Source organism: Eucyclogobius newberryi, unplaced genomic scaffold (assembly GCF_026437365.1).
Source record: "Eucyclogobius newberryi isolate DKJ021-1_F unplaced genomic scaffold, fEucNew1.0.hap1 SCAF_22, whole genome shotgun sequence".
Taxonomy (NCBI): Eukaryota; Metazoa; Chordata; class Actinopteri; order Gobiiformes; family Gobiidae; genus Eucyclogobius; species Eucyclogobius newberryi.
Window position 1 is genome coordinate 4,212,789 of NW_027315857.1, and position 16,841 is coordinate 4,229,629.

Consider the following 16,841-nt stretch of genomic DNA (forward strand, 5'->3'; position numbering starts at 1 on the left):
GGTCTGACGCCTGAAATAGTTTTTCTGAGATGTGACTTTTGTGTCACATGGGATGTGTTGATTATTTCTTTTATCTAATTCAATTTCACTTATTTAGGTGCCAATATGCAAATCTTTGTCAAGACCCTCACCGGCAAAACCATTACTCTTGAGGTAGAGCCCAGCGACACCATTGAAAATGTTAAAGCCAAGATCCAGGACAAGGAGGGCATCCCCCCAGATCAACAGAGACTGGTCTTTGCTGGAAAGCAGCTTGAAGATGGCCGTACCCTTTCTGACTACAACATACAGAAAGATTCCACCCTTCATCTTGTCCTGCGCCTGAGAGGTGGGATGCAGATCTTTGTCAAGACCCTTACCGGGAAGAGCATAACCCTGGAGGTGGAACCCAGTGACAACATTGAAAATGTGAAGGCCAAGATCCAGGACAAGGAGGGCATCCCCCCAGATCAACAGAGACTGATCTTTGCTGGAAAGCAGCTTGAAGATGGCCGTACCCTTTCCGACTACAACATACAGAAAGATTCCACCCTTCATCTTGTCCTGCGCCTGAGAGGTGGGATGCAGATCTTTGTCAAGACCCTTACCGGGAAGAGCATAACCCTGGAGGTGGAACCCAGTGACAACATTGAAAATGTGAAGGCCAAGATCCAGGACAAGGAGGGTATCCCCCCAGATCAACAGAGACTGATCTTTGCTGGAAAGCAGCTTGAAGATGGCCGTACCCTCTCCGACTACAACATTCAGAAAGATTCCACCCTCCATCTTGTCCTGCGCCTGAGAGGTGGGATGCAGGTCTTTGTCAAGACCCTCACCGGTAAGACCATATCCCTGGAGGTGGAAACCAGTGACAGCATTGAAAATGTGAAGGTCAAGATCCAGGACAAGGAAGGCATTGCAACAGATCAGCAGAGGCTGATCTTTGCTGGAAAGCAACTTGAAGATGGCCGTACCTTCTCCGACTATAACATCCAGAAAGATTCCACCATTCATCTTGTCCTGCGCCTGAGAGGTGGGATGCAGATCTTTGTCAAGACCCTTACCGGGAAGAGCATAACCCTGGAGGTGGAAACCAGTGACAGCATTGAAAACGTGAAGGCCAAGATCCAGGACAAGGAGGGCATCCCCCCAAATCAACAGAGACTGATCTTTGCTGGAAAGCAGCTTGAAGATGGGCATACCCTCTCCGACTACAACATCCAGAAAGATTCCACCCTCCATCTTGTCCTGCGCCTGAGAGGTGGCCAATAAATGTGATTGAGTGACTATGTAATGCATTACACAGTTACTATTTGTTCTTGTAGTTCTTTATTATCTATTATTATAGAAACTCCATTTACCCGCACGTATCACAGGCCAATTTTTCTCATTCACAGTTAATTTTGTAGATAATCTTTGTTTGATTCATGTTATTGCGTTCATTATTCCTCGGTCTTGTCGTTTTTATTTGGGATTGATTGTAAGATTCGTTACACAGTCACTCGCAATGGCTTCTTGCCATTTCAGAGGATCTAATTAAAACATATTTCCATCTGAAACTAGCTGCTGTGCAATGGCAAGAAGCCATTGCGAGTGACTGCGCCAAAGCAATAGCAAGCGTCAAGAAATGTGACCTGTGATACCTGCCAAAAATGGGGTGGCTATGATAAATACCGGTAATAATGATTAATAAAGAACTATCAATTGAGTGACTTTGTAATGAATTATACAGTCACTCAATTGTTTGTGAATTTTTTTTAATAAATAGCACACCTGGTGTCACTCTGAGTTCAGTTCATTTTAGATTAGTAGTATTAGTCTACATTACAAATGAAGTTGAAAAAGCTTCAGTTGTAGTCATCTGGACTCAGTTAGAAAAATTTGACGTTTCGACTCTCATCCAAGAGTCATTGTCAATAAAAGAATTTGACTACAACTGAAGCTTTTTCTTCTATGGAACACGCCTGGACGAATGAGGGATTACACCGACAATACAAATGAAGGGATAATAATTTACCGATGGCAAATATTTTACACCAGCATGTATTTTACATCAAGTAGTTTGGGTGGACAATTTGTAAAATGCTAAGAAAGCACAGTTTCTTGTTGAGCATTACGCAGTCGCTATTGTTCTTGTAGTTGTGTTCATTTTGATGGCTGTCACAGGTTCGTTTTAGCTTCCCTGAAACAAATTATGGCTCAGTCGAAAAACTTGTGATTTTTATTTACACCCAGTCCCCAAAGCAGTGGTAGAATATTTACAGTGTAACAAAGTATGTACAGGATGCAAAATTACTTACAGCGAAAACGGGGTCTCACAGCAGACATTCAATTCAATTAAATTCAATTTATTTTTGTAACGCCCAAAATCACAACAACAGTTGCCTCTGAGGGCGACAGTGAAAAATGAATCAAGCAATGTCTGTGGTGGCGAGGAACAATGTCTCAGCATCCTTTGTCCTTAGACCCTCCTTCTAGGCCAGGAAAAACTACAAAAAACCTCCTTGGGAAAAAGTAGAAACATGGAGGAGTTCCAGAGTGAAGGAGAGAACTGACTCTCACAGACGGACAGACGGACGCGAGGAAGACTGGAGCTGGACCCACTCTTCAGGCAGATGAGGGACCATCGGAGTCGAGCTGGACCCACTCTTCAGGCAGATGAGGGACTGTCGGAGTCGAGCTGGGCCCATTCTTCAGGCAAATGAGGGACCGTCGGAGTCAAGCTGGACCCACTCTTCAGGCAGATGAGGAACCGTCCGAGTTGAGCTGGGCCCACTCTTCAGGCAGATGAGGGACCGTCGGAGTTGAGCTGGGCCCACTCTTCAGGCAGATGAGGGACCATCGGAGTCGAGCTGGACCCACCCTTCAGGCAGATGAGGGACCATCGGAGTCGAGCTGGACCCACTCTTCATGCAGATGAGGGACCATCGGAGTCGAGCTGGACCCACCCTTCAGGCAGATGAGGGACTGTCCATACGGGGCAGGGACCACTTCACCAGGAGAGGAGCATCTGGGTCCGCAGGTCCTCAGGAGTGAGAAAAAGAAAAAGAAGGCGGTGAACAGTTTGCAAGTGGATAAAATAAGTTGTCAGAAGTAGAGGATAGTGCTCAAGCTGCCATACTTCCCCCAGCATAGTTGCTCCTAGGGCAGCGTAGCTGAAGCTGTGGGTTTATATTTCTGTTCCTAACTGGCCTGACCATAAGTGATTTCGAAGAGGAACGTTTTAAGCCTGGTCTTAAAAGAAGAGACTGTGTCAGCATATTTAACATGGGCCGGGAGCTGATTCCATAACACAGGCGCTTGGTAGCTAAACACTCTACCTCCTATTGTGCTTTTAGAGACTCTTGGGACCACCAGAAGGCCAGCATTTTGAGAGCGAAGAGCTCTGTTTGGATGATATGGTTCTATAGCATCTTTGAGGTAGGATGGGGCCATGTCATTTATGGCTTTGTAAGTCAGGAGTATAATTTTAAATTTTTATTCTAAACTCGACGGGGAGCAAGTGCACCGGCGTAATGTGTTCTCTTCTTTTAGTTCCTGTTAGTAATCTTGCTGCTGCATTTTGAACCAGTTGAAAGCTTTTATGGAGCTTTTAGGACACGCTGCGGGCAGGGAGTTACAGTAGTCTAATCTAGTCGTTCCAAATGGATGGATATGTTTTTCAGCATCGCTTTTAGGGAGGATTCTGTGTTGGAGAGCATTCTTGAATTCTTTGGATGATGAAAAAGCTAACAGCTATGAAGAAGCAACACAAGATTTGTCACTTCAACATACAACTGGATCCCTCCTAGAAGACCTCAGCTCTGGAATTGCTGACAAAATGATGAGTGATTACACACAGTATGTAGAAGATGAAGGTCGAAGAAATCCAACATTCCAGTTTTGGTTGTCCTATATAGACATGTCGGTGTAATCCCTCATTCGTCCAGGCGTGTTCCATAGTAGAAAAATCTTCAGTTGTAGTCCAGATGACTACAACTGAAGCTTTTTCTACTATATAGACATGTTGCTGCTGGTACTTTCTACGAGCTACACGTGAGTCTCGTTGGGACCTTCATTTATCTGTTGTCAGAGAGATGATGCCCTGGTATTTTTCATATGACCTGATGAACTATGCCAGGTACCTACCAGCATACTGGTTGGAAATGAAAAACCTATCCGAGAGTCACCCTGATGTCTTTGAAAGTGTCACACATCATGATGAGTGGACTGTACAGCGACAGGACAGTCATATTTTCTCCTCAATTGCATGCGACCAAGCAATCGAGCAAGCGGTCAATAGAGACTCCAAGACGAGAGGTGGTCTGAAAGGTATGACTCTAAATAAAGGTGCAATACAGTGATGGATGTTGGCACAGCCAGAAAAAGCCGCAGTTGCTAGGCAATGTGAGTCAATGGCTGGGTTGACTGACAGTGTACGGGCTTCAAAGGAGTTTGATCAGTCTAGGATAAAGAAGGAGGAAGAATCTATCAGGTCAGTGACAAATATGATAGTAAACATGATCAATCCATTCGACGACCACTCGGAATTACTGTCTCTCAGTTCTGGTTTCCAAGCAACCGCTGAGGTTAAAAATGATCTGTTGAATGCTAAGGAAAAAGGTACAGTCGCCCTTAAGAAATACATGCAGGAAAGACTGGTAGACAGAGAGAAAGATATGTTCTTCCCTATCAAAAGTCTGAAGCTGAAAACCTTTACTCATCAAGCCAAAACCAAAGGATCTACAAAATCTGGTAAGGAGGCAGTTCTCATGAATGACAGAGGCTTATTTGGCAGACTTCTGATCATCAGCCAAAACAGAAACATCCAAGTTAGAGAAATCCTGTCATATTCCCTGGGGCAAATTTCATTACCCCTGGCAAGTGTTGATGGTAGCCTGGCTAGAACGACAAAATCTGTCTTGCTACACTTATTGGAAGCTCGTAGTGAAGATGCCCTAGTTTCCATTCCACCAGATTTTAGTGCTCTAATCATTGACGGGATGGCGTTAATCCAGTCTCTGAAACCAATACCTTGTACTTTTGGTGAATTAGCTGACTTGCTCCTCAGTAGGATGATATCGCTTGGGAGGATGTATAGAAGCACAAGAATTGACTTTGTCACAGACACATACCCAGAAATCAGCATCAAGAATGCAGAAAGAGGACAGAGGGCTGTGGCTCAATCACAGGTCATTCAGATGTAGGGGTCTCAAGCTACAGATATTCAGTTTAATGATTAAGGAGGATTTTTAGCAGAATATAGAAGACGGGGCACCAGGATAAGATCCAAAGCTAAAATAAGGTCCTTAATCGCGCTCGTTAAAGGTCTGAAGGTGACTTCACGGTTCAGGGACTTACGACATAGTCTAATCAAACAATCAATAGTCAATAAAATCTTTTGTGTGGTTTATTTATCAAAAACAATCAAAGTGGCACCGCTACAGCTGATTCTTGCAGGTAAATCACAGGTGATGGCTTGTATCAGATTTTGACAGCAGATTCATGCAGGTAGTCAGTTAAACCAGGGTTTTTGCCTTGAATAATCAAACGTGTCTATGCTAATCTATATCAAAAAGGGGGAAAATGAGCTTACACTAGTGAGGAGGGAATATTGAGACCAGCCAGGGTTTATCCAAAACCACGCCACAACTGCAAATTAAGGCCACACACTGAGATCGGCTTACGGTTCGGTAGAATAGGTCCGCGGCCTGGTCCTTGTTCTCCGGACTGGATCCGTGGGAAGGGAGCAGCGGGACCGACGATCCGTCTCAAGTCCGTCTCAGGCGTGTATCAGCAGCGATGTCCTTGTCGGCGCGAGGGCGGCGTCCAGCGGCTTGGAATGGCTGAGTCTCTTTCAAACATTGGAACGTTTTCTCAGCGTTAGCGGTGTTTAGCTCCTCACGCGGCTACTTTACTCAGATGGGAACGTAGCGCTGATCTACGCAAACAATGTAGGTTGCTTCAAAAATCAAATAAACGAGGTAGAAAAGAAGAAAAGAATCTCAAAGTCCGGTTAGCTTGGTTGATCCCAGGTGTATTCAGAGTCAGAGGGCAAACGGAGCTCGGCCTAAGCTTTGTTTGACCCACGTGTTGGACCTTTGTTGAGAAGAAAAAGGGAGGTCAAAAGGCTTACGTTCTCAGGGACGTGGTTCAAAGAAGAGAGAAAGACAAAAGAGAGCGTTCGCTCCGCAGCGTGTTTGTTTTGTCCAACGCGCCCCGGAGCGGCTGAAAGCGGAAGGGGTGAGAGCTACTGCGACTACTTCCTGTTTAACGTGGTTCTGTCAAAATAAAACCCTGTTTTAACATTACATGTTTAACACTTAGCAGTTTGTGCACATTATTTCTTGAGGTAGATACATTTTACATCTTATTTCACCTTTGATGGGCATACTCGCCTTACCGCCAAAAACATAAAACCTTAAACAGTGGGAAATGCATAACACAAGGTAAAGCGGCAGTGTATAGAGCAGATACAGACAAACATTCATGACATTATCACATAATCCATAACTTTCATCGATGGCAGTTTTCCTGTAATAAATGTTTGTGAGGGGAGAATGTCTGTTATCACAGAAGTACCAGAGCCCTCCTGTGGTGAGAAAGAAACTCCCCCCCCCCATTGTTCAGAGAGATTTTCTGTTATCTTGCAGTTGAGGAATGTCACATCTCCATTCCCCTACAACTCCCCGATTGGCCGTTGGTTCTCCGATGAAGAAGCATCGGGCAAATGTCAAAGGGAATGTCCTCACTGAGTCAGCGAGTGGCACAGAGTGGCATGATTTGGGTAAACCTCTGAACCTGGACTGGTCACTTTCATCCTATTTGGGCTGAGGGGCAGGTGCTAGTGGGATTTATACTATCCCTAGGCTACTAGTTCTCAGAGTGGTAGACCACGCAAGAGCTCTGATTCACTAGTGCAAGAATTTGGGTGTAGAACCGAGGTTATAAGGCATCGAGGTAGCTTAGGCACAAAATTAGATCACAGTGGATACATATGGTGACAATAAAAGACGAAAGTGGTTAACAAAGTTCCTGATATGCGTTTCACCCTAGCGAAGGGGCAACGTCTAGGTTGGACAGCTCCGTTTGAGACAGGTGACAGGATATTCTACTCTAAGGTTTGCATGCAGGGGAGATTAACATACGAGGCTAGGGGTAGGGACTTTGCGGTCGTGTATTTGGCTAGAATTTACCAAGCTCCAGTAGGTGGCGCCTGTGTTAGATGTCGTCGGGGATCTGCAAGACGACAGCCTGGCGAGGGGTTTGGGACCCGGCCCTTTCCTTCTCCTGCCTGATATCTGGCGTTACCACAGGTCAGGTCTTTCTTGTTTTGGGTCCTTTTCCTACCCCACCAAGGTTTTCCAGTTGTCTGGGGTCTCCAACGGTTTCTAAGTCTCTGGATTCTCTTGTACAAGAACAGAGTGGATGCCACTGCTGCAGCGTATCCGAGACCTATGACTACGGCGAGTAGGGTGTCGGGGCCTGACCAGGAGTAGGCTACAGGTTGGATAGGTGTCTTGGGACGGCTAGTTATCTCCTTGAGGAGCTGATCGACGGGCGCGATATCTACAATTTGAGCGCCCTCGTAAGCCATCTGCGCGATGGTCTCTGTTTGAAGTTCCAAAGCTTTCTTAGCGAAGAACTCGGGAACTTCAATGTTAGACTTGTATTGGTCCGGGTTAAGGTGAAAGAGGGCGACGTCCCCGACATGGAGGATGGCATCAGCCGGGACGTCCACCCAAAAGGTTTGACTTGGCAGAACAACTCGTGATGCTGTGTCATGCTTGTCATAGTGGTGGGTCGCCTCTCGGAGGGGAGTGTTCACGAGCCAGCGGCCCCCAACTATTTCAGCCCGGGTCTCTGTGACCTGGTCTCGCGCCGTCACGAGGGTTGGGCACCTGCTACCTGCTGTCATGGGTTTTAAACCGCAAACGCCACCGATACTGTCACGGATGAACGGTTTGCTTGGGCAGAGGTAGTGGATGTCCTTCATGAGGAAGCACATTCCTAAGTTTGGCGTCAGGTACAGGTCCGGATCGCTATCATGATACGCAATGACGTCTGGGGTTTGTACTTTGACATGCACGTCACCCTGCTACGATCCTACGTTGACTACATCCTTAAGTCTGTAGACGTCCGTGGACACAATCGGTAGGTTAATCAGGAAGGCTATCTCACGCTCTTGGGTGTTAATAAAAATGGGGATTGCACTCCCGAGCGTGTAGGCAAGGTGGGCCTGCAGGGGCGTCACCTGGTCGTGTGTAGCTGAAGCTAGCACACTCTGTACTAAGCGGCACAAGGTATGGGGGGATGCGGCCCATTGCTAGACTATCGACCGAGGAACTAACATTACGGAGGACGTCGTTAATGAGCATAGAAACTAGCAGCGTGTGTGAGATATCCAACTTAAGGACGAGTTGTAGTTTGTTTAACGCCTGCATAGTTTTGTTTGACGCCGCGCTATGGCTGTTTACAACTAACACTGTACCCCGGACAGTTTCGCCCAAGGTTACCAAGTCCTCTTTCTGTCGGTCGAGTTGGGTCCTAATGCCTGGTATTTCGGCCTGTAGTTCACTGATGTGACGCTTGATGGACGAAATGCTAATGGTGTTGGCTGTGGTCATACCTAAGTTGAATAGGGTTGCTACCACTGCAGCTAGAATACCTCCCAGGAAGCGTTTTGGTCGCGTGGGTTGGCTTGTAAGCTCTGCGCGAGTTGTAGTGAACTTCTCAAGTTGCTCTAGCATGAGTGTGATGTCTGGGTTAGGGTTGTCTCGGCGTGTTGGACTATGCTCTGGCTCCAGAGGTTGCCTGCCCAGCTCGTGAGCTCGGTGGTGGCCATATTTTGTTTGTACACATCGTTGGGGTTGAACCTAGCGAAAATCTTTTGAGTGTGTAGGCGAACGTTCGTTATGAGGAGTCCTTTAGCACATTGCCGGCGTCTGGCCCCAGCTCCACAGTCTCTGGCCTAACGAGGTGAGCGACACATGCCACCAGGAGGAGGCGTTGTGGCCACATGTTCCTGTCAACACACATATGGGGATCTTTTAGAGGCACTCTCTTTTGATTAGGTTTTAGTTGTTAGGGTTAGTAGACTTTACAATCCGTGCAAAACAGTTGTTAGTGCAGTCTCTAACTGAGCGTGAGTTTTGTTAGAGTTGTGTTCTAATTGGAACTATCAGCGTCCCTGACATGTCCCATGGGGTTTTTGTGAGCTTTGATTTGGTTGCGATGAACCCATTTCAGCGTGGGTTCTCTGCGTCCTTTGGTGATCTTCACCTGGTACACCACCGGAGATAGTTTGTTGACAATCTCGTAGGGTCCCGACCAACGTGGGAGGAGCTTTCGGGTTAGCTTGGTTAGCCCATCCCTTGTTTGTCCGATCGGGTGCGCGAAGATGTAATACCACACCTCGTCCTCGATCTGGAGCTCGTCGTTTGAGACTTTCTGGTCGTAGTAAGCCTTGCGACCCTCTGCACTTTTCTCAAGCTTCTTTTGAGCGAAAGAGAAGGTCGCTTTCAGGTGCTCCTGCAAGTCCGACATGTATTGGTGGGTGGTGTAGGCGGTGGCGATGCTAGCCTCTCCCGGTTTGTACAACAGGTGTAGGGGGAGGGTCATCTGTCGGCCAGTCATTAGCTCAAACGGGGCGATGCCCGTTGACCTGTTGGGTGTGGCTCGGATGGCCATCAGGACTAACGGGAGTTTCACGTCTCAGTCTTTCTGGTTGGACGCAACATACTTTTTCAGTATGCTAATCACCGTTCTGTTTGTCCATTCCACCTGGCCCGAGGCCATCGGGTGGTAACTTATGTGAAAGGAGGCTTTCACACCCAGTGTCTGCCACAGCTGGGTCATTACTTCAGCCGTGAAATGGGTTCCCTGGTCGGAGTCAATCAGGCCGAAGCGTGAGAACACGTGGTTCATGAGTAGGTAGGCTGTGGTGTATCGTTTGGCGCTGGTAAGCCTTCTACCCACTTGGTGAAGGCGCAGGTGACCATCAGGATGTATTTGTTTCCTCTCGTTGACTTCGTCAACGGTCCAACCCAATCTATCTGAATGTCTGACCAGGGGAACGAGATGCCTTTCTTTTGAAGCGGTGCTCGGTGGAGCGGCTTGGAAGGTTGGAACTGGCAGCAGACCAGGCATCCCTGTATGTACTCTTGTACATCATTTTTCATGTGTGGCCAGTAGGCCACTTGTCGCAGAGCTTCGTATGTGGCGTTGACTCCCCGGTGGCCAGCTGTTGGCGCGTTGTGTGCGTGCATCAGCATAACCCCCGGAGGCTCTGAGGTACCACAAATGCGAGTGCAGTGAGGCTCTCAGAGGCAAACACCAGCAGTCCATGACGAAAGGTCAAGTTCTCTCTTGTGCGCCACAGTTGAGAGATGTGTCGGCAGCAAGTGCATTGGGAGGGATGGCACTTGGCACAGGGTCAGACAGGAAACCGATGATGCGGCTTATGGCCACATCAGCTGCTTGCAGAGACACAAGGTCAGAAGAAGCGAAGGTCGGATACACTTCAAGAAGGGCGCGGTCAGGCTGAGGCGGTCCGGCGACAGCACGGGCCCGTGTGATTGCGGCGACCGAAAGGGTGGGCGTCGACTCACTGTCCAGTGAGTCGACGCGGTCCCTTCGAGGGCCCCTTGTTTTGCCAGGGAGTCGGCTAGGTCGTTGAGGTCCTTGTCTGGACCAGGCTCTTTAGAGTGGCCACGGACCTTCTTCCAGTAGACTTGCATTTTGTTGTTTTCAACAAGGCGGTCGCAAGTTATAAACAGATCTTTGTGTTTTACTGGTTTTCTAGCCGCTGTGACAAAGCCATTTGTTTTCCACAAAGGCAGGTGGCATGTGAAACTGAGGCGGGTGTAGCTTGAGTCAGTGCAAATTACCAGCGTGTCTACACCGTGTGTAGTTGCTTGCTCAAGTGCAATCACTATGGGCCCAATCTCAGCGTATTGTGATGTTTGTGGCCCGAGCTGGAATTTCTGGGGTTTTAGTGGTTGGTCGTGAAGCCAGACCACGCCCGCACCGGCTCGGGTGTGTGTTTCATGGTGAAACGAGCATCCATCCACATATACGGTTGGCAGTCCTTGACACGTGTTTGGATCGAAGTAGTGGTGCTGGGTCGGCACCGCTGGTGGAGGTTCGGGGCATGGGGTGGTTAGCATTGGCATGTCCTCTTCGCACTTTTGACACGCACCTAGCTTCATGCCTAAGTGGGACTTATGGTTTTGGGCGTAGTGCACTTCAATGTCGAAGCTTTGGAGAGCCATTAACCATGATGCCACTCTGGCGTTAGTCACCACCCCGTCTCTGAGTCTCTGGCTGGCCAGGAATGTCACCGGTTGGTGATTTGTGCTTATGATCAGCTTCTGGCCACCAACATAGTTTGATAAGTGTTTCACCGCCCAAACTGTGCCAAGGAGAGCCTTTTCGCAATGGGAGAATTTCTTTTCTGGGTCCGCAAGAGTTTTGCTTGCGTAGGCCACAACTCTCTTGTCGGAGTCGTGGATCTGGTAGAGGCCATCGCTCAGGCTGTGCTCTGAAAATCCCACTTCCAGGTGGAAGGGTCTGTTGGGGTCTGGGTAAGCCAGACACGGTTCACTAGCAAGGACCACGCCACAACAATGAAATACGAAAGAATGTTTATTGATAAGTCATGATGGGTCGATGAGAGATCGATATGAGAGAGATCGATATGAGAGAGATCGATATGAGAGAGATCGATATGAGGGAGCTCGATGAGAGAGCTCGATGAGAGAGCTCGATGAGATGAGAGAGAGATCGATGAGATGAGAGAGAGATCGATGAGATGGCTGGGTAGAGACGATTCAGAACCCCCCCTCCATGGATGGTTATGTGTTAAGGTGACGATGATAGAGACATGGGGTGGGAGGGTGGGGTCGAGAGAGCAGAGACAACAAGAGATGCTGGGATTGGCCTTTGCATATATAGGCCTTCTGGGTAATAAGAGGCGTGGTTAAAGAGTGGAGGTGTGGTTGCTGGGGAGGTAAGCGGTTGAGGCGTGGTCCTGCTCCCGAATCTAAGTTAGCGATCTCCAACTACACATCTTGGCAGAGCTGCTCGACCAGTGCTTTCATGGCTTGATTCTGATCGGGGCCCCATGCAAAAGGTACATCGTTTTTCAACAGTTCAGTCAGTGGTTTCACCAGTTCAGCATAGTGCTCTACAAATTGCCCTGAATAGTTGCAGAGGTTGCAGAGGAAGCTGCGCAGTTCCGATATGTTTGTAGGCGTCTTGAGATTGGCTATGCCCTGTAATCTGCTTACTTGGGGTTCAACACCGTCTGCGCCGACTAGGATGCCAACGTAGTTGACTTTTGTCCTGCACCACTGACATTTTGAGATGGAGATTTTCGCGCATGCTTTAGTCAGTTGGTCAAGGACGTGTTCAATCTCGTTGATGTGGTCCTCAAAGGTGGTGGTTCTGATTAAGGTATCGTCCACGTAAATGAGGGTACCACGGCTCACAGCGTCAGGGCAGGCTTTGTTGAGGAAGATGTTAAATTAAGCTGGTGAGTTAGAAAGACCAAACGGACAGCGTGTGAAGGTGTATTGCTTGTTAGCAAAACTGAACGCTAGTTTGTGTTGGTCGTCTGGGTGCACTGGAATGGTCCAGAAGCCGGAAACAATATCTAGGGTGGTTAAGTACTTGGCATCTCTCACCTTTGGCAGGTCCTGCCCGAGTTGGGTCATGGGCCACCGTGATAAAGGGATCTGTGTGTTCAGTTTGCGGTAGTCAATGGTCAGTCCCCATTTGCCATTGGGCTTTAGGACTGGCCATATTGGGGCAGAGTACGTGCTGTTGCAGAACCGTACAATGCCATTTGCCAGTAGGTCATCAATAATCTCTTGAATTGGTTGATAGGACGCTAGTGGGATCTTGTATTGCCGAACGTACGTCGGCGGAGCATGGGCTTTCGTTGGGATGCGGACAGTGTGGATGTCAGTCAATCCACAGTCAGTAGACCCAGTGGAGAAAGACGACCGATACTTTGTTAAGACGTCACGTAGCTTGTTACGTTCGTCGTCGCTAGTGAGGGTGTCGGCGGTTGCCAACACCTGTTCTAACTGTTCTGTGAAGGGGTCGGAGGGGTGTTCAGGTGCGGGGCCGGCATTTTGACCATTGCTATCTCTTAGGAGGGTCGAAGGGAGCTTTCCAATCACAGGGATCCTGAGTTCAAAGTCATGGAATCTCATGTCGATTAGCCAACCCAGGGACGTGTTCTTTGGGATCAGAATATCCTGGGCGGTGTTGTTTATGACAACGACACACGCTGAACGAGTTTTGACTGCAACCAGGGGTGTGGCTTCGACTGAAAGACCAAGACTCGAAAACAGGTATGACGGTTGGAAAAACGCCTGTTCATGGCTGACCGTCTGTCCGGGGCAGACGTTTAGCATCACCGAAGTCGCTGTGTTAGCTGGCACGGTGATGTGGCGTGGGTTCACAACCTGGCATGCTTCTGGAATGGATTTTCCAGAGATTAGGCACTTAGCCTTTTCCCCTTTGCAAAAACGCTCTCCAAAGACTTTTGTTTTTCACTAATTTTTGCGAGCTTTTGGGTCTACTTTTGGGCAGCGTGTTTGATGCGACGCATCGGCGATGACGTATCTGTATAATGCAGTTATGTTCTCAAGACATAACTGCAAGAGCAGAGAAGATAATATACTTTCCATTATATTTAATGGATTTCATTGGCAATTTCCTATAAGGCTTTTCATTATATATCCATAGCTTATGGATATATAATGAAAAGCTTATTAGTGTATCATGAGGGAAAGGCGAAAGTTACGTCGGAGAAGATGCTGTCACTGATAGTTTATTTCAAACGCGTTGCGGACCGGTCGGTCCCCGGCCCAGTGGTTGGGGACCCCTGCTGTAGGTCATAGTCCGAATAACGTCGGGCAGGGCTGGTCGAGTCGGGTCCGGGGTAGTACCGGGACTTGTCTCGGTCGAGGCAGTCACCCAGTCGTCTACTGTCAGTGTAGGTCCGGCTTGGGCTCCTCCCCCCATAGGTTCGTCCATGCGTTTCAGAGTCGAAGGCTCGATTATCTCTGTGCCGGTCGTCGTCAGCGTACCGAGTGGGGCTCCCGTTTGTCCTTGAAGGGCAGCCTTTTTGGATCCAGGTGGACCACGGGGGTTGGACTGGGTTGTGTCCCTCTCCCGTTGTCCTCCCGTTGTCGGTACTCGGTCGGTCATAGGACGGTTTTGCGCGGTCAGTCAGGTCCTGTCCCTGGAGTCTAAGGTCATGCAGCTCAGACTCGGCCCTTTCAGTCGCCTGAATGGACCTGTGGAGCGCGTGCTTGGCATCTTCCAGATCGGCTTCTAAGGAGACACCCGCCGCCTGGTGGGCAGCAAATTTCTTCTCCGCCTGTTGAAGCGCCTGTCGGAGGCCGGAGATTTCTTCTTCCTTTGCTCCTTCAGCTTCTGAGCTGGCGGAGCGGGCAGCGACGTTCTTTCTTAGCTCAACGACTTTCTCGTTGGCTCGATCGAGCTCCGTTTCGAGGTTGGCGGTCTCTGTGCCTTAAGGTCTCTCTTCCTGGCTTTCGATTCGTCGCACACAGATTCAAGAAGTTCCCAGGTCCTTCCCTGCATGAGGTATAAATCGATAGTGACACGGCTGGCCCATTCAGCCATGTCCTTAGCCTTCGACGCATGTTGGAGTTTTATCCACTGCGCAAGGTCCTCTTGAAGCAACCTGTAGGACAGAGCCCTGTTGTTTTCCAGGAGACCAGGTGCTACTTCTTTGGTGTAATCTTCCATGGCCTCTTGTAGGTTCTCTACAGGCCAGTAAATGGGATCACTATTATCAGAGTCCCCCATGTTTGTTTTAGGCGGGGTCGGGACGAGAAGGTCCCGAGCCACTAGGTCTGTGAGTTGCCTAGTTAAATTCAGTCAAGTGGGGCAGGTATGTCGGGACGCCGATTGTTCTGGCTTAGAATCACTCGCTTAGGAGCAGTTAAAAGAAACGTTTTAGAGTATTCATGTTACGTTATTGCGGCTAGGCTAAATCTACGTGCGTGTAGGTGGGTGGAGCTTGCTAGTTGTGCGTGAGCGGGGCATGCAGTAGTGCGTGTGGTTTCTGTTGGTGTTTGGATGACACAACAATTAACAAGGCATGTTGAATGGCATTGCAATTAGACATCAACCATGGACTCATGCAGTGTTCACGGCAACTCACTAGGGTACACAGCAAGATTTAGCGGGGTGAGGGCCATTCAATGACGTAACAAGAGGTTTCGTCGGCAGCGTCAGAGGGTGACAATAACTGTGCTTGACAAGCATTCAGTAGGCAATCAAACGGGTAACAACAAGCTGTTATTCTGATAGCGTGCAGCATTCACAGTGAAGTATTACTTAGCACAGAGGTACACCGCGGAGATTAGTTGAAAATCATGCAGTGTATTTTAAAAAGCGTTTAATTAAAGTGTTAAAACAGCAGTGTTAACTGTGTAGAACAGGCATTAAACAAGGTGTTATCCTGGGGCGTGCAGCGTTTGCAGCGGAACACAGGTACAAAGCACGGTTAATTGGAAAGCATGCAGTGTATTAAAAAGAAAAACATTTTTGTTTAATTAAAGGGTCAAAACAGCAGCGTTAACCGTGTAAAGCAGGCATTAAACAAGGTGTTATCCTGGGGCGTGCAGCGTTTGCAGCGGAACACAGGTACAAAGCACGGTTAATTGGAAAGCATGCGGTGTATTAAAAAGAAGAAAAAAAAAGTTTAATTAAAGCGTAAACAGCAGCGTTAACCGTGTAAAGCAGTCATTAAACAATGGGGCATTCCTCTGGGACGTGTACACACTTGCAGCAGAACACGGTTACAACGCGCAGTTAATTAAAACAGGCAGTGCATTTCAAAAGAAAAATATTATTTAATTAAAGTGGTAAACAGCAGCGGAAAACTGTGTAAAAGGGCATTAAACAACTTGTGTTAGCTGAGAGGAGCATGCGAAAGAGAAAACACTATTCTTGTTAGTGTCTGGGTAAGGCGTGATTGTCTTCCTTTGAGCGTGTTGACAGGGGAACAGGGTCAGCCAAAGGGTAAAGTGTGATTGAATTTAATGACCACTAGATGGAGACAGCGCTCCGTCAAAGCTTCTGGGCTGGAGTTTTCCTCCGGAGGAGCTCCAGAGAGGCGCTTAGGACCGCCTCTAGGGAGGTAGCAAGGGCGTCATCACGTATCTCGCTTAGCACGGCCTTGTTAGCATTTAGCTCATGTGTTAGCTTTAGCATCCACGCTCGGCCACGTGGTTTTGTATAGACAAAATGGCGGTTAGCATTACAAAATGGCGTTTAGCACACTAGTTCGGCTCGTGTTTGTGCTAGCTCAGGGCCGCAGCCTATGTACTAGCATCTGCTCGTGTCATTTGGTAGCGAACCAAATTATTCACGGGCTTGGCAGTTGTTCGGGGACGGGAAACTCGCCGTCTGCCCCTGCCGTCTTGGGGTGGATGTGCTTATGCGGCTTTAAAGCCCTAAAATGTTTCCCAGGTTCGATAATTATCTTGTACACGTGGTTGTGAAGTAACGGACGATTTCCATACATGAACAGCAGCGTACAGTTTATCCAAGCATCGTTACAACGCGGACAAGTTCACAAAGCAGCATTATATTCCAGCATCGACACAGCAGCATACAGTTTGAGTTCAACCATTTATCAAAAGTTTAGATGAGTACTGATCTGATTCAAAGGCTATGATCAAAATATTAACCGTCTCACACGGGGCATCAAATATGTAGGGGTCTCAAGCTACAGATATTCAGTTTAATGATTAAGGAGGATTTTTAGCAGAATATAGAAGACAGGACACCAGGATAAGATCCAAAGCTAAAATAAGGTCCTTAATCGCGCTCGT

General features: G+C 48.1%; 1 protein-coding gene across 1 annotated transcript; it reads left to right on the forward strand.

Annotated features, from left to right (window-relative positions):
* The first annotated feature begins 73 nt into the window (after positions 1-73).
* On the forward strand, positions 74-1,349 carry LOC140371360 (polyubiquitin-H). The gene has a single exon (XM_072458464.1). The coding sequence runs from the start codon at positions 106-108 to the stop codon at positions 1,249-1,251; it is 1,146 nt and encodes a 381-aa protein (XP_072314565.1). The 5' UTR covers positions 74-105; the 3' UTR covers positions 1,252-1,349.
* The last annotated feature ends 15,492 nt before the right edge of the window (positions 1,350-16,841 follow it).